The sequence below is a fragment of the Glandiceps talaboti genome, chromosome 14 (assembly GCF_964340395.1).
Source record: "Glandiceps talaboti chromosome 14, keGlaTala1.1, whole genome shotgun sequence".
NCBI classification, from domain to species: Eukaryota; Metazoa; Hemichordata; class Enteropneusta; family Spengelidae; genus Glandiceps; species Glandiceps talaboti.
The window spans coordinates 8,257,205-8,282,500 of NC_135562.1; the positions used below are offsets into that span (position 1 = coordinate 8,257,205).

The 25,296-nt window shown below is 33.5% G+C and overlaps 1 protein-coding gene across 3 annotated transcripts in view; it reads left to right on the top strand.

Moving 5' to 3' along the window:
• LOC144445501 (uncharacterized) overlaps window positions 1-25,296 on the top strand; it is a 61,837-nt gene that overhangs the window by 18,159 nt on the left and 18,382 nt on the right. The window contains exons 1-2 of one of the 3 annotated variants that reach the window (XM_078135086.1): window positions 5,372-5,429; window positions 22,518-25,004. In XM_078135086.1, coding sequence (XP_077991212.1) covers window positions 22,636-24,969 — 2,334 coding nt within the window. In that variant the 5' untranslated portion in view covers window positions 5,372-5,429; window positions 22,518-22,635 and the 3' untranslated portion in view covers window positions 24,970-25,004. Of the gene's footprint in view, window positions 1-5,371; window positions 5,430-18,936; window positions 18,982-22,517; window positions 25,005-25,296 lie in introns of those variants that run through there. The other 2 variants (XM_078135085.1, XM_078135084.1) reach the window with 2 other exon arrangements.

Sequence of the window (25,296 nt, forward strand, 5' to 3'; positions counted from 1 at the left end):
CACACACGCACACACGTGTACACACACACACACACACACACACACACACACACACACACACACACACACACACACACACAGTAAAAAGCAAATAAGGAAAATAGCACTTTGAGAACAAGGTTGACTAAGTTCAAAGCCTGTCAAGGATAGACTAAAACCTACAATATGAACTTAGTACACAAACATTGTTAAACTACAGAATCAATAAATAACCACCTGTGAATCTTTGTAAAGCCTGTAATATTGATGACATTAAATGACTGAATGACAAAAAGTCATGAACTTGTCAACTTCATTGTACACAGCTCAAGGTTATTGATTTCCCATGGGTTACCTACTAGAACTACCTTCACCCAGACAAAAGTAGCCATAGCCATAAATTTGTATAATCTCTGAAAATATGACCACTTATAAGACAATGATTTTGACATCAAGTGATTTATTAACATTATCACTATGATCCCAGTCTAAAATGAAATTGAGATTTGTCAAAATTTAGAAAAACGACAATTTTTGTCAAATATTTTGGTGGGAAAGTGACACAATTTTATCAGTTCGTGACTACGTATCATTTCTTTGATCCCAGTCTAAAATAAAGTTAAGATATGTTATAAAAAATAGAGAAAACAAGAAATGTTGTTCCAATAGTTTTGGCGGGAAAGTACCTTATTTGAAGAGAATAAAGAGAATTTGTTTGTATTGCTCTTTGCAAGTAGCAAAAAGACTGTTTACTTCAAGGTCACAAATATAAACTTTACATCAAAAGGACTAACAGCTCATATTTCTAAAACCTAGTAGTATATTATGTAGTTTCAATGAATTATTTGTTTGAGTCTCAGCCTTCACACCCAGGTCTTTCATGTTGTCCTGTACAAGGTACACCAAACGGAAGCTACATATCATTGTTCAATTGTGTACACCTATTCTCGATCAACTGCTACCCATTCATTTCAATTTGTGGCCATTGGAACTCTCCATTTCTGTTTTCACTTCATTCATTTATGTTTTTTCAATGGACTTAAAACTTTACAAATGGGGGCAGGGTTTGCATTGGCCTATATTTATAACAGTACATATTTACTTATGGCTTCATATGTAGTATAGTAGAAAAACAAAATTATGGATGAAAGTATGAACCACACAGTCCCTCGTGGATGAACCTTGCCTAGAGTCGGGATTTTACTAGTCTAGTCCTATACTCTTCACCGTATAGGCAAATGGATTTCTTTAGCGCAGAATTCCTTTTTTACCATCAACAGTGATAGTTTATGCTATAGGAGTGTTGATTTAACTGGAGGTTGAGTTTGTAGTAAACTGAACAAAGTAACCAATTACAACTGCCTGTCAGTGTGTGATGGATTACTACTGACAAGCGGTGTTCATCCCTTCCCCAGCAGGAGATTTAGCTAGATTTTTGATAGAATTTGTCTATTTGACTAGATGTTAGACAGAGATCATAGAGAACCACTACACATACATGTATAGTAACTAGACTACGATTTTCTCGTACACCAGGGCATTCTTCAAATTTGTGCATTCAAGTTTCATTCTTCCATACTCTACAAAAATGAGTGGTATACATTGCACGAACTTCTAAAAAGAAAAGCCAGCAAAACTATTTAGATTGTATTTTTAATCAAAAAGTAATAAAAAAATCTTATTTTCGTTTTTAGCCTCTTTATGTCACAATCTATCTAGTGTAAATAAAAACTCTTAGATGTAATATTATCAATTTTGTGATACACCCACAGAAGCAAGACCACAACTTAAATTGCGTGTTTTGTTTTAGATACTGCAACAATAATAATGATAATGGTACATACGTTAGTAAAGTGTGAATAATTAGTCACTAGGATTAGAGGTAGAATTTTGCTGTAGAAATTATTTCAAAAAGTAAAAACCAATTTTACAAAAACACAGATATTATAGCAAAATTATCAGTAGACACCTGTCAATTACAATTTATTTTGTCTATCTGTCTGTCTAACTGTTTGGCTCAGCTGTTAGTAGTGATAACAAATCCAACCCCTGGTCCAAACTATGTGGATAGGTCATACGTAGGTAAATTATTGCCAGAATGAATATTTTCACGCACTGCTACATTTGCATATGTCAATATATAATTAATTCAGATTTCCATATATGTAGAACAAAGCTGTTACATTGTATCAGTATTATAGACATGTTTGTGACGTAGTAGTGGACGTATTATGTAAAGTAGCAGTATACAGTTAGATACTATCAGTGACAGACTACATCACATGTGTAAAGACATTTATGAGAACACAAGTGGACATATTTTGTCAGTTACTGTCAGGTTTTTCGAATGGTGCGATCTGAAATTTGTGCAACTCGGTAAGTACCACCCTAGTGATTCATAACCATGTGATAGTCAGTAGCAGAAATCTATGAAGTACATGTAAGTGAGATCTTTAATTCAATAATTGACATATTGTATCTACCAGTATGTCTTTAATACTACTGTTGTGTTTTTTTAATGATGCGAGTTGAAATTTGTAGAACTCAGTCAGTACCACCATGGTGATTTGTGAACATATTTACTGAGTTACAGTCAATAGCAGCAATGTTCAAATTGTTAACGTTAGATCGTAAGGCTAAATCTACACATTTGTAGTACATGTATTATTAATACACTGCAGACATCCTAGTATATCAGGCATTCCTAGCTACTATAGTTAGTACTATCTCAGGTGAAATGGTTTCTGTTTAATGTGTCATACAATGGTCACATGGTCAATAAATCCATCACAGCTTTTAAATTTAAGAATGTATCAGACCTGGTGTAACTATCAAGACCCCAGACTGTTTCAGGACACATTAGCATTTATACAGATTTGCCTCAACTATGAAGCTTTCCTTGACACTACCTTAGATCTAGTAAAGTTCCTATGATATAGTATCATTACCATTTACTACACCTCCAATCATGTTGGCATCCAGACTACCTCAGATCAGAGTTACAACAGTTTTTTCCAAGTTTTTTCACGGCGAGGTCTCTGCCTGAGGTTTGAATTACACCAGTTTTCTTCAGAGTGTTTTCATGACTATGTAAATCGCTGGGTATGTACTATTATATAGTTTATCAAGGCCCATCAAATCTAATGGATTTAGAACCCATTCAATATTACCATGACAGTTTATGATGGAATCAATAGCATACATTAAAGGCCTGTGAATTAATCCCAAGTTTACAGTGTTATCTTGTCAACAGAGCCGTAATGATTAGTTACATGTAGGACCTTTGTTTTGTTCAGAACTAACTTTATATCGTTATCAGACAATTCTATTTATCATCAAAATTTAATTCTAAAATAGTGGAGTCATGATTGTCGAATAGTTAGAGTGGCAAGCTTGGAATCTGTAGGTTGCTGGTTGTGTACATGTAGTCATGATGGTTGAATGGTGACAGTGGGCGACTTGGAAGCTGCAGGTTGCAGGTTTGAGCCCCATCACTGCGGTTCATTTTTGAATGGTTAAAGTCATTGGGCAAGATTTAAACCATGATTGTGCCTCAGTCAACCAAGCTGTATAATTGGGGACCTGGTAGGATAGAGGTTGCAATATGAATGCTTTAATCCTACACACTTATAAAGGCTGCAATGGATTGTATGCTCCCCAGGGAGTTGAGAAGTATAAAGGGTTGTTGTGCTGCTATAGATCCGTGCCAGGGGTAATAATTGTAAAGCACTTTGAACACAAAGTGGGAAAGTGCTATATTAAAAATCAACAATATTGTTAGTATCATCTCATATGGGCTCTTTAACAGTAAATCCAAATTTGATAAAGTCACAAGTATCCTTGTTATCTGTAATTGTGTATAACTGTTTGTTTGTTTGTTTGTTTGTTTGTTTGTTTGTTTGTTTGCTTGTTATCTGTAATTGTTTATATCTAAATGTTTGTTTACACTAACTGTATTTCTCAGTAATGAAAGATGAAACACTGAGCATTATCAACCTTATCTAATAAGCTTTCCATTATGATTCATGCATTGTAAGATAAAACCTAGACAACCTTGAAGTCCTGGACTTCATTCCTTTAAAATAACCATCTTTTATGACTCAACATAGCAATCATTTCAACAATGTTAACTTTTCTTAAGTTCCTCTGATATCAAATTAAATTTTGTTGCCTGCATGGAGTGTGTGAGTTAGAATATTTTCACCATATGGATAAGGATGGGATATATTTTCTGGGGTGAACAAATTATTTTGTGAACTGGTGGTCCCCGGACCAGTGCCTTAAAAAATCCAGTGATCCTGCTGAAAGAATTAGTGGTCCCAGGTCCCACTAATGTGAAACATTAAATCTTACCTTAGTATGAATCTGTATATTCAGACGACATAGTTATTAACAGTAAGGTACTGGTCCGACAAACCAGACAAGGTAAAATTTGTGTGGTCCGCCCAAAAAAATCGCTCGTCCCAGACCCAGGACCAGTGGATTTGTTCACCTCTGATTTTGGATTTTTAATGTATAAAACAATTTTATGAGGGTTTCCTACTTGAAAAATCAATGTTGAACAACTTATGCCAAGTCCTTATTTGTAACTCATAAATTGTAAAAGATTAGTAAATGTGTAAAATCATTGTTATTGTACGTACAATAACAAACATTTTACACATTTTTAGCTTTTTGCTCTGTATTAAGTTACAAACACAGACTTTGTCAATGATGTTTCACATAGATTTTTCATGTAGGAAGCCATGATAAAATCGTTATAAAAATCAAAAATCAAAAATGATTATACCAAATCTGCTTCCACATGGCTACTTTTAAATTGAATAAAATTTGAAGGTCTTTTCTGTTTTATCAAATCCTTAATTTACATCAAATGAACAAATATGATAAAAAATGCAACAGGTGGTTTTCAGAGTATATATATGCGGTGTACAGAGATTTCAAAATATTGAATATTTTCTTTTACCATGTGCATTCAATCGTAACAGTTGTCCTTGAAGTACATAGAAATACAAAAGTAATATTTATTCACTAACTGGTACCAACCACTATGAGGTACTTATAGACTATTTATTACAGAAACTAATACTAACAATAGTCTCGTATCATGACATTGAATGGCCAGTTACATGTAAACACTGAGTTATGTAAAACTATCTTATGTCAATTTTTTTCAGTTTTGAACACTTAGCAAGTGTTAAATATACATACACTCCATTACTTCATTATGATAGATCAGAATAGCATTCAGTTCTGTTGTGCTTGAAGTCTGACAAGTGCTGAAATTTGCATATCATTTGCACTTTGACCCAGTAACCCCAGCCATGACATGACATGTGATATGATGAGATGAGATGAGAGACAGACATTCTCTATCAAGCCATCTGCACTGTAAACAATGTATATGGTTTCCTAGGCAGGTAAATAAGGGATTCAATGCTGTAATCAAGGTATTTATACTCTTCTAGTGCTCAGAACATTTAAAAATGACCTGATTTCTCGTGTAGTCTATATATATTGTAGTTTTGGTGGAAATTTGCTGCCAAATATAACATTAAATGCAAACAATGTTCTTAAAATACTTGTTTAATATTTACTAGTATCAGGATGGTGATCAAAATAAATATTGAGCATAACAATATGTCTTACAAAGTTTCATGTTCAAATATTTAAATTGAAAATATGTTATTCATAATGTCCCCATGCTAAAATCTGAAACACAGTTATTGTTAATATTCAATATTTTTATTAAAATACACATTACAATAAGTCCAAACGTATATTTGTTTTTTGTGCATAGTAATTACTGTAGTCTGCTGATCAAGTCGTTTAGTGACAGGAACAAAGGTTTTAGACACAGCTTTCTAAAACTGTTTGTGTTGGAAATTGAACAGTTTGTACTACATTAATATGGCTAATACCAAACAGTTTGATTTTATGTAGAATTATTTTTGTACTAATGAAATTTCAATATTTTAGCTGATATTAGTCATAAAATTTCTTGTTATTCCATGGTGCCAATTTTCAACCACTTTGTTTTGATATGTTTAACATACAAAGTTTACATATTTGACAAAATATAGGGGATAATATTTATAATACATGAAATATTTGTTTATTTTCATGTTAGTTAGATATTGTTCATGTAATTATTTTCATTCTTTTGAAATAAAAGAGAAAATATGTTCTATATTTGTATCACTTGAAATAAAAGGGAGAAAATATGTTCTGTATTGGCATCACTTGAAATAAAAAGGAGAAAATATGTTCTGTATTCGTAATCTTATTTTGATCAACCTATGCAACAAAAGGAAAACAGCAGGTAGTGATATCACAATAGCTAAATAAAATAGTGTATTCAAGGTCTCTCTTATTAAATCTGTGTTATTAATTCAGTTGGAGATTTAATCTAGGGAAGGGGGTTGATAGACTCCATTGAGAACATAATTAATAACATATAACACATTAAATTCAAATAATGTTGACATAGTTTATTTTGTTATATTGCATAAGGTATTTCTTAAGGCAAGAAATTAGCTGTAGTCCAGGACACAGACTATTAAACATTGTATCTGGACTACCAAATTAGCAGTAGTCCCAGACACATAGACTACTAAATATTGTATCTAGACTACCAAATTAGCAGTAGTCCAGGACACATAGACTACTAAACATTGTATCTAGACTACCAAATTTGTAAGGTTTCTTGGGAAATCAGTAGAAAATTGTAGCTGAAACCTTTCACTTTTCTAAATCTGACTACCAATTGTAGAAGTTAAATTTGAGCCCTGTAACTTATTTGGTTTATTTTTGGATAATAGTTAATACATATACTATTAGCCTTGTCTGTGAATTATCCATTATGTAGACGTCCATCCTGAGTCCATGTGATGTTATGTTGATAAGGTGATATAGACAGACAGTTCAGTGAACTGAGGATAATTAGATTACATTCCTGTTCAGTGAATGAAGAAAGATATTGTGGAATAATGTAATTATTCTTCCAAAAGCAAAATTTATGAGAAATCGGGACAAATAATTATTTTTAATATTTTAATTCAAATTTGAACACTACTGAACCAATGATTTATAGCTATAATATATGTATATTGTCATGACATAGAACAACCGGGGTATAAATGCCATATATTTTGTTTGAATACTTTCAATTTGGCTTGTGTGAGTTAATATCTTGTTCAATTACTTGAAATGCATGTTGTAATAACAGATTGGTTTTTTAAGACGTTCTGTGTTCAGTTGATGAAAAATTATGAAATCATGTTCTAAAAATATTGAGATTAAAATCAGTTGTAATCAATGATGTAAATTAGTATAAACTATATCCGTCTATCTATCAAGCTGTTACACAAGATTATCATATACAGTAGTCAGTATCGCTTTCAAAGTTATTCAGCGAAGAGCATGTGCATCAAACCTGGGCAATAATTTTTTGTATCATGCCCCGGCACACTTTGCCCAAATATCGACATCCATTCACCTAGTGATTTGGCGTTGTTCATTTTTTCTTCATTTTTTATGTTTTAGTGAATAAAATGATATTTCCCTGCCAGTTTATGTGATTACATTATTTAAATGATGTTTCCATGCCACTACATGGGGTATATGATAAAACCTTTATGGCTCAGAAATGCCAGGCAGTGTGTCTGTCTGTCTGTCTGTCTGTGTGTGTGTGTGTGTGTGTGTGGTGGGGGGGGGGGGGTAATTCTTGTTCAATGACTCTGCAAAGGTTTACTCTGCACTGTAGTTATATTTGACCAAATATTTATGATGACAACACCAACAGTGCAATTTTATGATGCATGTCACAACAATAGGGTTGAAGTTGTAAAATTGGTCGTAAAAATGAAACCATAATACTGTTTGAATATGATTAAAGATCATAAAATCAGCCATGAGGGAAATTGAAAAAAAAATAAAAACAGCCAATTTTGTCTGCAGGTGTAGAAATGAAATGTAAAGTAATCAGCTGGAAAGACATTTTCCAGATTAGGTACCGTTTGGAAAAGAGAAATTATCATTCCAGTGGTACTTATTTTCAACACAAATAAATGCCAGTTAAAGTAACCACTACATTCCAAACCAGAATTTAAAATATGGTATTGCCACACAGTCTGTATGGCCATATGAGAGAATATTTTGACATGAGAAACAAATTTGGAAAATTTGGGAAGATACACTATTTTGCGATAATCACGTTTACAAACTAACCAATAGAACAATATAAAAATTAAATCTTAGAAATTTAGATAATTTTTTATATAACAAGTGAGATATTTTTTCATTGTAATATCCATGTTTGCAATAATAGAGAATTTGGAGATAAATGGAGAAAAAAATCTAGAAATGGAACACGATACACTTTTGCGGTATTTTGATATTTACAATTTGGAAACAAAAAATCAAAATTTGAAAATAAATGTAAATAAATGAAAAAATATCAAAACATTTTTTAAAAATATCAAAAAATTAAGCAAAACTATTCCAAGATATTCATGATTGCAATAGATGAAAATTAAAATTCAAAAATAACTAAATAAATGAAAATTTATGATAAAGTACAAAAAAAAAAAACGGAAAAAATAAACCAATATAGATACACTTAATTTGGAATACTAACTTTGATATTAAATGAAAGTGATGCTTGAGAAAGTGAGAAAAGTCGAGAAAAACAGCACAAAACCCTTTTTTTGGTAACATTCATGTTTGCAATTGAGAAACATAAAAAAATCAAAATTTATGTCTGGTCCAACTATTTCTATTTTTATTCTATTCACGTAAAAATAAGTGATGAAATATTTGAGGAATGTGACACCAGGTTGATGGATTGACACCAGAAATATTATTAGAATTTTAAGGCCAAAAAAATAAATAAAACAGGGTATCTTTATTTCCATTGTTAATTGTGTTTTTTGCTAAAATAGCATATATTAGAGGCTGAGGGGATTTGTGTTGTCAGTTGAGCTGTGGAGCTCAGATGCTGGATATTTTTCTTCTCATGAGGAAGAGAGTGATGGTTAGTAATATTATTACAGATATGTACCACTGATTACCCGTACTTAATAGTGTACATGCACAGTAGTAGTATTTGAACTGCTGTGCAATAATGAAAACATATTATTTCCCAACATTTTTCTTTGTTCTGCCAAGGAAAATATGAGTGTCCTAGGGGGCCTTGTCACTACGAGTCACTAGACAAGCTGTGACAAACCCTTATGTCACGAGTATTTTCTAGCTGAATGAAGAAAAATATTGGGGGAATAATATGATTATACCTCCTAAAAGAAGAAATTATCTGGGATATTATTCACAAAATACTTTTAAAAAATTACAGGAATAGCAGAAAGAAGTCCAGATTCTTTGAATTTTCATTTTGTCTGCCATGCCTGTGAGGCATTTAGTTGTGAGTACATGGTATGTGTGTTAAGTGATCCAGAAAAGTCTACAATATTTTCCATAATTTAGCAGTATTTTAAGGGTGCTATGTTTTTTATGCTGGTAGTTTTCGCAAATACGGAAAAAAAAGCTTGGCAAAAAAGATAGTCAATTTTGTAGGTTTGAACATATAATTTTCATTTTTCAGTGTCCCAAAACGTTTAGCATCAGACCTAAAAAGAAATTGTTTGGTTTCAGTTACCCAACCCACCTAGTTTTTCACACCGACCTAAACTTTTTTACATATTCGAGAAAAAATAATGAAATCACGAAAATTATGTTAAGTCTCGCGAGAAATATACGGAAACTAACATCAACTTATAAAGACTATATAAAACTGTTCTTCCAATCTGCAATGGCTGTACATCTGATAGGAAGAAACCACTAACACAGAGACAGTATGGAAAACAACGGAAAACATAACTAGCTAAACAAGACACTCAAATATGAAAAAAAAAATTACCTGCCCCACCTATTCTAAAATTGAACGTCGAAACCATGCAAATTTTTTTGTTAGGCCTTAGCCAAAAAGATAGCAGTAACTATATGTAGAGTTCATGTTGATTGAACCATGCCTATATGTTTGGAGGCTATAAACCAATAAACTATACACTCTAGGTATGTGTGTGAATGTGGTTGGAGCATGGGAAACATCACAGGTCACTGTTTTTGGATGTATAGAGGGGGTGTGTCACTTGCATTGTATGTGGTGATGGAGATAAGACATCTATTGTTATTCTTTTTTAGTAGGGTCATCATACTTGGTGTGAGATGACATGTTTGTACAAGTATGACAAGTCATTATTAAAGTATACTCACTTTTCACTGGTCTTTTAAACTTTAAAAGACATTGCCACAACATGTGGTATGGTGAAGCAGTGAGAAGGGGCAACTACATCTGTGTGTGTATGTGTGTTATACTGGCGTTGTGTTACATCCAGGTGTTACATATATATATTGATATCTGGAGGTTGTCATCAAACTTACTTTATCCATGCTAAGGTCAGGTTAGTATTTATATTAAGTATAAATCAATTTAACAGTTTCTTCAAAAGAGATATTGCAAAATGTACTGTCAGGTGGGATATCATGCAACGTCTGTGTGTATGTGTGTTGTACGGGTACTTCCATACAGATATTGAGTTGTTGAGATTGACCTTATCAAACATAAGAATTACAAGCATACTTCAAGTTAGTATGAACGTTGTAGGTGGGTTTTTTTTTCAAATGTAAAATTGACAGTCACACTGGATAGTAGGAAATATTTCTTTTTTTCAACACATACTTGGTCCTACATACAGATAGAAATATATTTACTTTTTAGACGTTACTCCTTTTATACTTTGTACAGGTGTAAATCCGTCTAGTATGAGTGTTACATATTTTTTTTAAAAATTTCAATGGAAAATTAGACAGAATATCAAGAAATTTCATTTCTCTATGTGCTCTGTCTCCTTCTTTCCTTCCCTCTTTCTCACAACACACAACACACAACACATACACAAACACACACACAACACACACACACACACACACACACACACACACACACACACACACACTTGAAATAAAAAGCTGTATGTTCTTTCAAAAATAAATACAAATATGACAGCTTTTTAACAGATATAGCACACAGTGGTTCCAGAGGGCACATTTGTTATTCAACATACATACATGTAGGTGTCAAATGACGTTATTATCCCATAGTAAAGTTTTACATTTAACAATACAATACAATTGATATAATAACTTCCTCAGTACATTGTGACTTCTTACATCAAGTAGGTGATTATATACTTGTTTGTGTAAAACATCACATGACTTCTTTGTATCTGTTGTGAATGTAACCATAGTAACATGAATTAGGTAATGCTAGAATGAAATTAAGTATTGTTCCCTTTCATAGCACATCAATGTAAAGATAAGTTTAAAAATGGGAAATTTTTAAGTTTAATGAATTCAAATTTTTGGCTCAACCTGATATGTTGTCATGGAGATACAACCACACCTCATATATTTAATAATATATAATTGTGAGACTATCCTTATATGTGTGTTTGCTGTTAACTGATAACACCACATACAGAATTTAAAAATTTGTGCTGTTTTTGTTAGCATCCACTTTTCATCATGGTTATATGAGCATTTATGTCAACTGAAACGTATTTCTGTTTTTCCAAAATCAAGATCTTTGGCTTCAAGAAATTTCATGAAATTTATATGAAATTAAAATACAAATGTAGACCATTTTAGTTGATTTGTGATTTGGGTGGCAATAGCTGATAAAGAACTTTGATTGGCTGATCTTGACATCCCAGCAAAGGTTCTGAGCTTGGATTTCAACATCAAAATTAAATTCACAGAATGATGAAGAATTACGCGTAAAGTTTGTACTGGTTGTCTTATAAACACAAAATATGTGTAGGACTTCACGTTTCAGTAATCCAGTTTGGCAGCAAACCAAAATTAATAAAAACCAATTTAATTACCAATTGCACTCAGTAGACAATTTGATTACACATTGCACCCAGTAGACTTATTCTGTTTGTCATTTTATCGTCATCTTTATGTATCGTCAGTTCACATTTAAGATAATTTCACTGACGATCCTGTAGTTTTGCCAAGATCTCACACCCTTTGTATAACACTGAGTGTGGGAAATCTGGTTAGCATTATAAAGTTTAACCATTTAGATGGAAACCTTGAAAAAAAAAGCCTTTATTTTATGAGTCAGTGGGAAACATGATGTGACTTGTTGTCCAGCCATAGAGGGCATCATTTTTTTTTTTTTTTTAGTGACTCAAAGAAATAGGGATTGTCAGGTCATGAGAAATATTTAAATAAAATGTGACATATATTGCGTTTGTGATTCTGACATATTGTTAGTTTTATTGACTGAAATTTGGTAAGATGTTATGAGAGATGAGAATGAGAGAGAGAGAGAGAGAGAGAGAGAGAAGAATGAGAGAGAGAGAGAGAGAGAGATGAGAATGAGAGAGAGAGAGAGAGAGAGAGAAGAATGAGAGAGAGAGAGAGAGAGAAGAATGAGAGAGAGAGAGAGAGAGAGAGAGAGAGAGAGAGAGAGAGAGAGAGAGAGAGAGAGAGAGAGAGAGAGAGAGAGAGAGAGAGAGAGAGAGAGAGAGAGAGAGAGAGAGAGAGAGAGAGAGAGAGAGAGAGAGAGAGAGAGAGAGTACATTGTGCATTTAGTTGTGTAATCAGTTTTATGGTCTCTTTTTACGAGATGTTAATTGATTTAAAGGTCATTTTTATAGACAATATTGAGTTTTTACCAAGATTTGCAAACTATGTAACCGAGAGGAGAAAACAAAAAACATTGACTATTTGAAGTAAATGATTATCTTGATCTGTATTAAAAGATAACCAATTTATCCTAACAAAGAAAAACACTTTACCATCTATATTGTAAACTGTCTTGATGAGAATTAACTGTGTTTCCAATTAAGAATGATGAAAGATCCCAATAAATTTCCATCGTAATCACTTTCAGTAATTTAATCATTTTATACAGAGAAATATCTTTCAATTTCACATAATAATGAACTAGAAATGGTAATTGTAACAAAGGCAGCATGATATTAAATGGCTATTGTATGTATTGTAATGTATTGTATAATTTGTAATATGGTGATTTGACCAATCTCAAGTCCGTGTCTCCAAATTTGGTTCGTCATTGTAATTAATATCACAGCAGTTTTTACCAATAATCTTTTAATTTTTAAATATAATAATTAATTTTTGATGAAAAACAATTAGCATTTTCATGATATTAACCTTATCAAATATTTCAGCTGTCAAAAATGAAATTATCTGACCTGCCATGAAATATTCATACTTACATTGAAAATAGTGACAGGTACTTGAGATGTTGAGTGATGAGTTTGAACTACCAGGATTTCTTTTATTCCACTCTGTTATTTAAATAATGACCTTGGAAATTATAAATGTATGTCACTGTCACTCTGTCACCTAAAATGAAAAAGTGAATAATTAGATATTATTCCCCAATATTTTTCTTTGTTGTTCAGCCAAGGAAAATACGGGTGACCTAAGGGGCCTTTGTCACTTACGATTCGCTAGACGAGTAGTGACAGTCCTTAGGTCATGAGTATTTTCCAGCTGAATGAAGAAAAATATTGGGGAATAACATAATTATACCAGTTCCAGTAATATCAAAGAAAAATTGGGGAAGTAATTGCAGTTTTGAACATTTTGACTTGTATTTCGAACACACCAAAACCAGTGACATAGACATGCGTTGTTGTGACAGACACACGTTGTTGTGACATAGAACGACCAGAGTATATATATTCCATTATGATATTTTAAGTGTTCAATTTGGCTTGTGCATGGTATAATTGATATGAATTGATGAGTTTGAACTACCAGGATGTATTTTATTCCACTTTGTTATTTAAATAATGACCTTGGAAATGATAAATGTATGTCAATGTCACTCTGTGTCCTAAAACAAAAAACTGAATAATAAACATTGTCCTTGTTTAAGATTTATAGGTGTATGAAACTAGCATTACAATCAAGGTACATTAACATTATATTATTATATCCTTGGAATTAATACTAGGTACATTTATCAACTGTTTATTTCTGGTACATGTCAAAGATAACAATTTTAGTAGTCATTTATTACAAATACAGATATTTATCTCTTGTGTACGTGTACTCAGTTTCTAGTAATACAGAGAAAACTGGATAATAGTTGTACATTTTCAAATCGGTTAAAACAAAATTATGGAATCAGACAGTCAAATTGTAACAGTTGATTTTATTTTCTGACTGACTAATGATTCAAAGTAATATTAGTGATAAAAGTACATAAAATATTAGATATTTAATAATATACATATTAAAAAAACAAATATGCAAATATAGGATGAGTAAGGAATAAGGAATTGCAACTCAAAGTTTCTCACGATCATGTAATCATCAGGCAACTGACAGCTGATTCAGCTGACGGTCTTACAAGCACTTCATATAAAATGATATGAAAGTCCACTAATTAATTCTACTTTTAATGTAATATCTATAAAAGTTAATACCTCTCTTGTTGTATTTCAACAATTTTGGTAAACAAAGACAAAGTCTTGAATTTCTAAAACCCAACAAAAGCAATTCTCATTATGCATACATTTGATTTTGATACATGTATTGTACATGTACCTTTATTAGTCTGTTGTTATAATTACATTATTTCATACAAAACAAGTGAAACAAAACAAAATTGATGAAAGGATGTGATGTTTCTTTAAACAATGAATTCAAAAGGTCAGAATATCATAATACAGTAATAATAGCCCACTAGTACTGTGAATGTAGTATTTGCCTGTAGGCACTCACTGTAGCTCAGCTGGTATGTGTATTCATGTAGAACAATAGATACTAATATCTGCTTTAAAATCATTTGTCAAGATACATGCTATGCTATACACTGGAGTATAGTGTTGAATAGATAGTATCTAAGATAGTAACAGTACTGTAGAATCTACACATAGCACATAGAGACGAGGTATGTGTATGTATGTCTATGTATGTGTATATACGTATGTATGTATGTATGTATGTATGTGTGTGTACGTAAGTGTGTATGTATGTATGTATGTATGTATGTATGTATGTATGTATGTATGTATGTATGTATGTACTGTACTGATGTATGTATGTATGTATGTATGTATGTATGTGTATGTATGTATATATGTCTGTGTGTGTATGTATGTATGTATGTGTATGTGTGTGTTTGTGTATGTATATATGTATGTATGTATGTATGTATGTATGTATGTATGTACATGTGTGTGTGCATGTCTCTGTCTTTCTGTGGTATTGTATGTGTATATTCAGGTAGAATAATAATACTGATAGATCATGATACCTGCTTTAAAAAAAATTCCAATCAAACATGCTAGACACGCAGTAGTCTTACAATAAATAGTGTCTGGGTTGTTGTTAAGGACAGCTAAAGTAGGTAGAATCTAAGTGTTTTGAACACGAAGCACATAAATAAAGTTGTGAATGTATGTGTGTATTCTCTCAGAATGACAATTCCTAATCTTTTAATATCATTTACCACAGTCAATAACTTAAATAATTCAAGACATTGTACAAAGAATGATATATAAGAAATATGATATAGTAGAAGTAATCTCTGTACATTAGGGATTCAGAGTGAACATTTTGTCTATAACTGAGTTAAGACTTCAATCTAGACACATGACATGAGTGGCATACTGAGTGAACAGAGAGAAGAATATGACAGTCCTCAATAAATAAAGTTTCCTTAAACCCATAAGCTGCTGTATGCTAATTTCTGTGAACACATAACTCACTGCAAATGCAAGCTTTTATTTTGATATTAACAGAAAATATATGTGGGTTGGCTACGAATGAATTAAAAATTACAAATTTTCCAAGGATGAAAAACTGTGTATTATTGCAATCTTTTTAGACTAGATACAAACATGGTTTGAAATCATCTCTGACTTGAAAGAGAGATCTTGAGAGTCAACTAAGGTGGAAGTTTGTACAGTATTTCAATTTGAAGAAATAAATTCCATTGGTTCATTCAAACCTATACTGGATTTTGATTGGCTGTTGAAAAGACAGGTTTATAACTGCGTACATCACAGACCTATGCCTTACATACTAAAGGACATTGAATTCTAAAGTGTCCTGGTTTTTCATTGAAAACAATTCTGTTAGTCGAACAGTGAGTCATTGTATATCTCCACATAGTTGTGCAATGCAAGCTGTGAACATTACAAAAATAATGTCATTTTGAAGCAAAATATTTCTAGATTACATGTTATCAAACTAAAAATGTGATAACTTTAATCATTAAGATGTGTCCAAATATTGTACATTTGTTTTTTGTAAAGAATGGCCTCAAGTAGGGAGCTAACTTAACTAAGTTCTTACCAAGTATATATCAAGAATTTTATGATATTGATTTCCAAGTTTGCTAACATTTCACCTTTCCAGTAATGAAACCTTTAAAAAAGCATTACTGCAGTGTATAAAGTTATCTTAAGTTAATATACAACAATATTCTTAATATCAAAACAAAGTGAAAACATTTTGACCAAAGTAAAGAATAAACAGTGCCTGAAATTTATGTTTGATTTGTATTGGATTAGAAAGTCAGTAAGGAGAGCTAGCTTTGATAAAAATATGCTGTTTACTCAGAAAATTGGAACATCCGCACATCAATACACCCCTAGCCCCCTTTTGACCTCTGTCTTAACTTGTTACAAGTTTTGTCATGTGTACATTGAGTGAGTCACACAGTTTACGGAATACAGTGTGTGTGAAATAATAACGTATTCTAGTTTTCTGTTCACTACTCCACTCTAAATTGACCAGAATTAGAAAGATGATTGTCAGATTAACAATCAAATATCAGCAAATTACACAATTTTGAAGAGAAAATTGTCCCACATTGATATGCAAATTAGGTATGATGTCATCATTCATGATAGTTTGGAGTGCAATGCCCTCTTTATATTTTGTATACAATTGAGGTTGTTATCCTTCAACGGACCAATAGTATTCAACGATTTGATTTGAAAATCTTGACTACCTGAATACTCTACTATGGTAAAGCCAACAGGTAACAGGTAGAAAAGGTATGTTTTAATGTCATTGCTTTTTTTCAACTTTTCTTATTTTTTCAAGGGTGACTGGCTCTTAAATTCATCTCCGATCTTACATAATTTGTTTGTAATTATCAATGTACCTGTTCTGATGATATTTTACTATAACATAGGATAGGTTTAAGAGGTGATGTATGTTTCACTTTTGGATAAAGTAAGTTAAATATATCTAGGTTTCACTGTCTGTAGATTAATTGTGCTATAACGTACAGATTTCATGTATAGCTACAGATCATTTTCAGTTCACTAGCCACTCCATTGTATTCCTTATATATGTTTCTTATATCTGCATACATAGTTATACATCCGAGGCTCTCACTAGAATGTAGTTGTATAGAAACTTCCATATCTCATCTATTAGGAGCTACTTGTCATCTTCAAAAAACTTGATAAACAAAATTTTGTTTAAATTGTCACTATAATTAGCATATTACTGACTTCTAAAATGACTTCAAATTCAATATATATGCATGGTGTCACAGGTATCTGTACACATACATTAGGTTTATCATTGTGTATCACAATCATTTATTAGACATTTTATTTCACACAGGGTTCGCACGGTCCTGGAAAACCCTGGAAAACCCTGGAATTTCAAACCCTCCCTGGAAAGCCCTGGAAAACCCTGGAAAAATGCGCCCTACCCCTGGAAAACCCTGGAAAATGATCATGATCAATCGATCGATTAATATTGATGATCGTCATGTCTGTGCTCGAGCCACCCATTCGTATGATTCTGAATATCGTAAATGTGAAATGGCGAAAATATTTTCAAAGTCTTTCGCCACGGTGGTGAATCAAAATTCACGCCGATTGAACCCAGACAGTCAAACGATCGTTCCACGAGACACTTCGCCCCACAGACCGTGCATATGATTAGTTGAATGGGCGCCGCAGTGTTTGTTTCGATCTTGTATATATTGCTACTCCATACATCTCCCAGTCGTCATTTCAGGGACATGATATTGTAACACTGTAACAGTCCCGGTCGGGGTCTGTTAACAAGATTATCGTAACATTGTAGCGAGTATCAAAGCATCATCAACCACGATTAGAAATTGTTACAAGTTCGGCGCATGAGTCGACATACTACAAGCTCAGGCATGGCTAGGGCCTAGGGAAGTGCAGTTGAATTTCCGGGTTGTGGAAGTACGGTTGTGACTTTTATGTCGTCGATAAATAGGTATTTGTGTTACATGTTCTAAAAGAATAAACTACTGTTTTATGTTGTCGGTACAGTAACATTCGTCAATGGTCAAGTTGAGTTGAAATCGCGATGTTCCGCAACTCGTGGCATCGGTACATAAACATCGAGACGCAAGCAATGAATGTATTCAGTTATTCATAGCTCGAAATTTCGTTACGTAAATGACGTTTTTATTAAAATTTTTGAAGAAAAAAATTATTTTAGGTGACTTATAAATCTAGTAACATCAAATCATACAATAACGAGGACAAACTTTAGTTTTTAATTTAATTTTCTGGATATGTCTGAATTAGACTGATGAATGCTGAGACTCAATCTTACACGATCAATGCATCTGCTTGACGAAACGGCTACTTTAATAGGGGGTAGGAGAGAGGTTTCTCCGTTAATCTTAGCATGCAAACGTGGTTTTGAAACCAACATCTTGCATAGTGTCGATTGTCTTTAAAATGTTTTGTAACATATTATGGGAACTGTTGTTATTTTTTTCGTCTACATCAGACAATTAGATGTCATTCAAAAAATATACTTAAGTGTCAACACCCCTGGAAAATGGTCAAAATCAATATGAATACCCCTGGAAAACTGATGAAAAACCCCTGGAAAGTCCTGGAATTTTGTTTTGCTTTAAGTGTACGAACCCTGTTCACAGATGTGAGTATGTTAACTAGAATTCTAACTACTTACTAGGCACTGTCATTTTGTGTTGAATTAGCCTAGAATCTAAGCATGTCTGTGGACTTCAACACAGTTCTTGGCCTACATAAGAGAAACAAATCATTGTAGTTGACAGACATGCTAAGAAAATGTTAAATGGATCGACAATATTTACTAAAAGTTTTGTGCCAAAATGCATAATTTTTAAAAACCATTTCATGACCAAAACAATTTTATAAATACCCTCAAAATTAACAAATTGTTGTTGGATATAGTTTTTGACCATAAAGCTAGAATTTCACTTAAAAATGTGATGAATAAAACCAGCAATATGGTTTCATTTCATTTAATGTGTTAGACTTCACCCAGCAACAAACATGTGATTCTGAAAATAACTAGACAATTGTGCTTTATATTTAATAGTGTTTTTTTTCAGCAATTTATACAATGTGCATGATTTTATAGTCATTCATATCTAGTATGGACCACATTGGAAGTCAATGTTTCTAAAAAAAAATACTTTTATGTGTTATTCTCGAAGATTTTTTATACCTTGTACTTTCATATGTACCAGTATAAATTTTTACAGAGTAAATTCAATTCAGTTTGCATGTATTTCAGTGTTTTTGCCAAGGTTTGGGAACTCTGGTAACAAAAAGGTGAAAATATGGTATAAGTGACATACAAATTACACTGTAATTCTGGAACACGGGTACCACATGAAAATGATGACAGGGGGAACTTGGATAGATTTGACCACCTTACTGTCCTGAACAGAGAAACACTTGTAGGGAATCCCAGTAAAAAAATGTGGGAAACTCAGGTAGATCTGACCAACTGACTGTCCTGAACAGAAACACTGGTAGGGAACCCCGGTAAAATGACTGGGTACTCAAGTAGATTTGACCACCTTACTGTCCTGAACAGAAACACTGGTAGGGGACCCCGGTAAAATGACTGGGTACTCAAGTAGATTTTGTCAACTTATTGCCCTTAACAGGAATACTGGCAAGTAACCCTAGTATTAAGTGACTAGGGAACTCAGGTATATTTTACCTAATTACTGCCATCAACAACAATACAATATCTAAACCACAAATATTCTACACATACTATAGTTAGCTTGTGCTACTGAAATGAAATAAGTTAAGATCTAGGCTAACAAAATTGCTGAAACAAAATACAATGTACTTAAATTAACAAGTTTAGGTATTGTGAGACACAAAACCATAGCAACTGTTGGCATGACAATACCATCATTGTTAAAAACATGTGGCAACTCATGGACTATCAGTCAATTATTGATGCAAATGAGATAAAGTCACTATTAAATGAATTAGTAATTACTTAAAAACTAAACTTGATGTAAAAGTCAGGAAACTCATTAGAATCCCCTATGAACTAGAATAAAACCATTTCTTAATGTTGTGTAATTAATGTTGTTCATCCATTCCTCATTTTGAAAACAATAGACAATAGAATGTTATGGTAAACATTAGTAAAATAACCAGCTGCCTGATGTACAGGTATAGAAATCAAAATAGATTGTTGAAAAAAACAAGAAAACATTTTAGAAGGATGACCATGGAGGTAGAATTAACTAACTAACCGCCATGCCACAACACTTCCCAAAACACACACCAAATTGACTTCTCATTCTTTCTGTCTTAGAATTTAACACAAGTAATCTTTTGTATATCAATTTGATTTGCATCAATAAACCTGTTACTTCCAATCCTAGCAAGTACTAGCCCAGAAACTTATCTATTTACCATCTCAAGAGGCTTTACGAATTAACCAATAGCTTCCTGAGATGGTAAACCAAGTCAGTCTCTGAGTATGTACTTTTAGTAAGACCTCAGATCTGCACTCAGAATGTTGTCAAAGGAATACCAAGCATGACAGTATCTCTGGTGCACAACCCAATGGAATGCCTGACCATGGTCTGCCTTTTGCTAGACTTTCAGGCAAGTCCTTGACAGACCTGTGGTGCTAATTGACCTGTGGTCACTTCTAAATTAACAGAATTGGAGGGTCTAACAGGTCTGTTGGCTAAGCATGAAAGTACATGTACTCTGCCACTCAGTAGCAATGGGTGGTGAATCAATGTCACTAACACAACAGTAGTAGATCAACAGAAAAACAAATAAAAAACTTGAAGTTTAACAAAAAGCCATGTCACAATTACATGCAATTAACTTGTCTTCATTCAATGATTTATTCCTTTTTATGAAAGAAGAGAGTGAGAAATGAGAGTCTTTGATTTGACTTCAAGTAGCCAGCTGGCATCAGTATCATTACCTTTTTAATCTTCTTTGTCAGTGACATTGAAAAGATCATCTTGAAATATTCTATCTTTTTTTGTCTTTAATTTCTTTGTAAAACAGCGATAGAGATGACAGCTGTGCACTGCCCAAAAGATTTGATTCTATAAGCCATAGCAAAATCTGCCCGAACAAATGCATTTGAATCCAGCATCAAAATACTGTAAACCTGGAAATTTCGCTAGAGACGTTTATTTTTGCTTATTTTGCTAGAACACAAGAATGCAAAAATAAATAGTGACTAAAATGGCTTCTTGTACATAAACATGGCTTCTTGTACATGAACATAATGTCCCAGTCGGGTTAATTAGTAAAAACTAGTCTTTGAGATCTAGCTGAAGACAAATTTGCTAAATTTTCTAGTGGCGAAAATATCTAGGTTTGCAGTATGTTCCATTCATAATGCATTTGGTTTAATAAGTTTCACTTTTGAAAGTGTACAAGTAAATAATTACCAACAACTATAATTAAACCTATAACATCAGAGTCTAACATGTAATGTGTTACATTAAAGTTTTGTTCCAAACACAAACTTAAACCCAGCATCAAGTTTATGTAAATGCATCGGTTTTGTAAGTTTGTTTTTTGACTGACAGAAAAAGTAGTGATGCTAGCAGGTATGCATTGTATAGCAGTGGGTGGGTAGTTATTCCCAGAAAGACCCATGTAAAGAGTGACACAGTATAGACAAATGAAAAAATAGATTAAAAAGTTGAATTTGTAATTACAACAAAAGCCACCCACAGGTACTAGAATTATTGACCAAGCCCAAATTAATCATTTATTGAGAACAATGAGATCAAGTATTGTCTCAATTTCTCATCACTGTTCTCTTTGGAAACTACTGAGAAAGCTAAATGAAAATTCAAACTATCCTTTACAGGTATGTGTGAGATATGAGACCTTTTAAGTGAAAATAGACCAGACTTTGTAATTTGTTTGTCGTCAAACATCAAGAGGAAGCCATACAAGTTGTTAGCACTGACATTGTGTGGGTTACAGCTGTTTGTACTATTGTTATGCAAATGAGATGTTTAGAATTCAGACTCCCTACCTTAGCTTATTTGAAAAAAGTGTTTAGCTAGTTAATTATGCATACCTATAGGAAACGAATGCCTTTAGAGTGAACAATAACATGAATAAGAACCAATAGAATGAATGAAAGTATTAAGTGGTCGATTTCTTTTTCTGTTGCTCTATTCAAAACAGGTAAATAAGTCAGACGTTGCTTAACCGCCATGCAGTGAGGTTACAAGGGGAGGACAGTTAAAACCAGTGAGAACTTCCATGGAATGTCCAACTCAGAGATGACAGTACTAAAACTAAAATGGCTTTGACGGCGTTACCGTTTACTTATAGTAAATTTCCACTGAAGATTCTCAACAAGGGACCGGAATATTTTAAACTACAGGCTGAGAACAGAGAACAGAAATGTCGGAAGACAGCAACGGAGCTATTAGCGGAGAGTAGACATAGGTATGTTAAGACAACATCAGCTGAGAACCAATACAGTGGACATATTGAATACCATGACAGTTGTAAAAAAGAATTACCTAGCGAGAAAAATGAATATGAAACGATTGTATTCAGACCGTTCCCACAACAGGGTTTGAACAGTGAAGCAATAAATCAAGCCACCAGGACTCATAACGTAACACGGAATCATGATATTGAGGTCAAACCTCCTGTACCCAGAAAACCGAACTATTTATTTCAAAGCAAACGTCACCGTCAGGGGATCCATTCTAGAGATGGTAGTTTTGATAGCGGAGTGTATCCCAACTCTGGACCAAACCACTTACGATCTAGTTCATTATTACAGACAAGTACACAAGAAACACAAACAAACTTTCCTATCAGTGACCCACTGAATGGAAATCGACCTTCACAGATACTGCGCACACACAATGGACTTAAAATTCACCATGTTAAGTCTAAGAGTGCACCAGTTTCCAACTCATACCACGTCAGCAAAATGGTCAATTTGTTTAACAAACTGGGTGATGACGACATTCCCAATGCAACTGAACACATGACGAAAGACAACAGACAGGCCTATCATAACTCAGCTAGACAAATAAGTGATGGTTACGATTCCAACCAAAACTCACTCCGACCAAAAAGTCCTTGTGCTCGGAGATGTGACAGAAGGCATCACACTGTATCAGGTGGGGAGGCATTGATTCAACATACCGATCACAAAGATTATAATGAGAGTAACCAACACAAAACAAGACCCAAACCATGCTCATATTCCGATCAGGAAGCTCTCACTCAAGACATTGAAAAGAAAAACAAAAGACAACCCTTACAAGAACACTTTCAAAATGAAATTGAAAATATGAACTTTTCTCAAAGTCCAGAACTTGAGAATCATGAATCACAGCATTTTGGTCTTGAAAATGACCCAAAGTCAAGTCGGCAGGATCAAAGTCAAACTGTGGGTACTAAGTACAAGTATGATACATTTCCTAAGAGTCCCAGAGCAAGCAAACACCCTTTCAGTAATCTCAGACGAGATAGTTTGACCAGAAGTCCGAAAATAGCCAGGAGAAACTGGTGTCATGAAGACGACAATGGCAACAGAGTAAGTCCAAACATAGACAGACAAGATTATCCTGAGTTTAGACCAAGACAAAATAGTGATGCAAGAAGTTTGAATGCACTTAGAAGAGAACATCTTCCTGAAGGTAGTGAGGGAAAGGCTGTGTATACTGAGAAAGTAATACAAGGGTCTGATCTGCCTAGTAAAAGTCCGATTGCACAGAGACGTGGCGCTAAACTAGGTATGATGAACGTTAGTCCAACACGGAGAATGGACTTACAGAAAAGTCCTCGTAATGATCGTAAGTCACCGCTAGAATCGCAGCTTTTATCGTTACTCTTAACTGAATTTGAATATAAAAGGGAAGTTGATGGTAAAGCGACACCGATTAGTGATGCGGGATTTGATAGCAAAGGGGATAGTTTGAAGTGGTCTAGTACATATCAGTCGGAGAAGTCAATTGATGATAACCATGGTAACAACAGTACTGGCATTTATCAAGGGGACAACGTACATACTGGGGCTGTGGAAATGAAAGTTGAACGAATCGTACAACCACAGTACGAAACTCATATAAGTCCTGTCAGACATTACCACAAGTACTATCAGTCTGAGGTCAATTTGTTGGACAGAGTTGTTGCACCGATTACCTATGCGTCAATGAACCGTGTAGATTTAACAAACCAACGTTATTATGACGAGGTTGACGGCAACAATTCACAACACAGTACTGGATCATCATTCCGACGTCGGCTACAGAGATCCAAATCTGATATCAGTCATAGATTTTCCAAAAGTAGTTTTGGGTCTGATCCGGATCGATTCTTCAATGAAATGGGAATGGACTACTCAACATTTGCTAACCCTACTTGGGAAAGAGTGGAAGAAATCTTCCACATGATGCATGGACCTAGAGACCGGAGTTCAGTGTCTGGAGACAGTCATTGGGGAGAGCTCAGCTGGAGAAGTGACCAAAGTACCAAGGGACCATTCCGGATGGGAATTCCAGACAGACTGCCAGATACATCCCAGTCAGTGGTGATGAGGAATGCCAGGATTATAAAATGGTTGACTGAATGCAGGAAAGCAAGGTCAAGATCCCTCAGTATATGTTAGTTGGAAGATGTACAGAATTAACAGCTCAATTTGAAGTAAGTATAACATATTTGCTATCAGTGAAATATGGTGCCAAATAAAACGAATAAAAATGAATACATTATGGTTCTGATTGCATACAGTACTTTGTACACTGTTGATTTTTGGAATGGTTGGTTATTCTTTTTTGGGAGGAGAGATGCCATGACAACTCTTTTTTCTGAGATTTTTGCAGGATCTATTTTTCACATCATTTTCACAGTATTTCAAATTCAAATCATAAAAATAAAAAAAAATAAGGTTGCCAGGAAAAATACTCGATATCTAGGTAATCAGAAGCATATGACT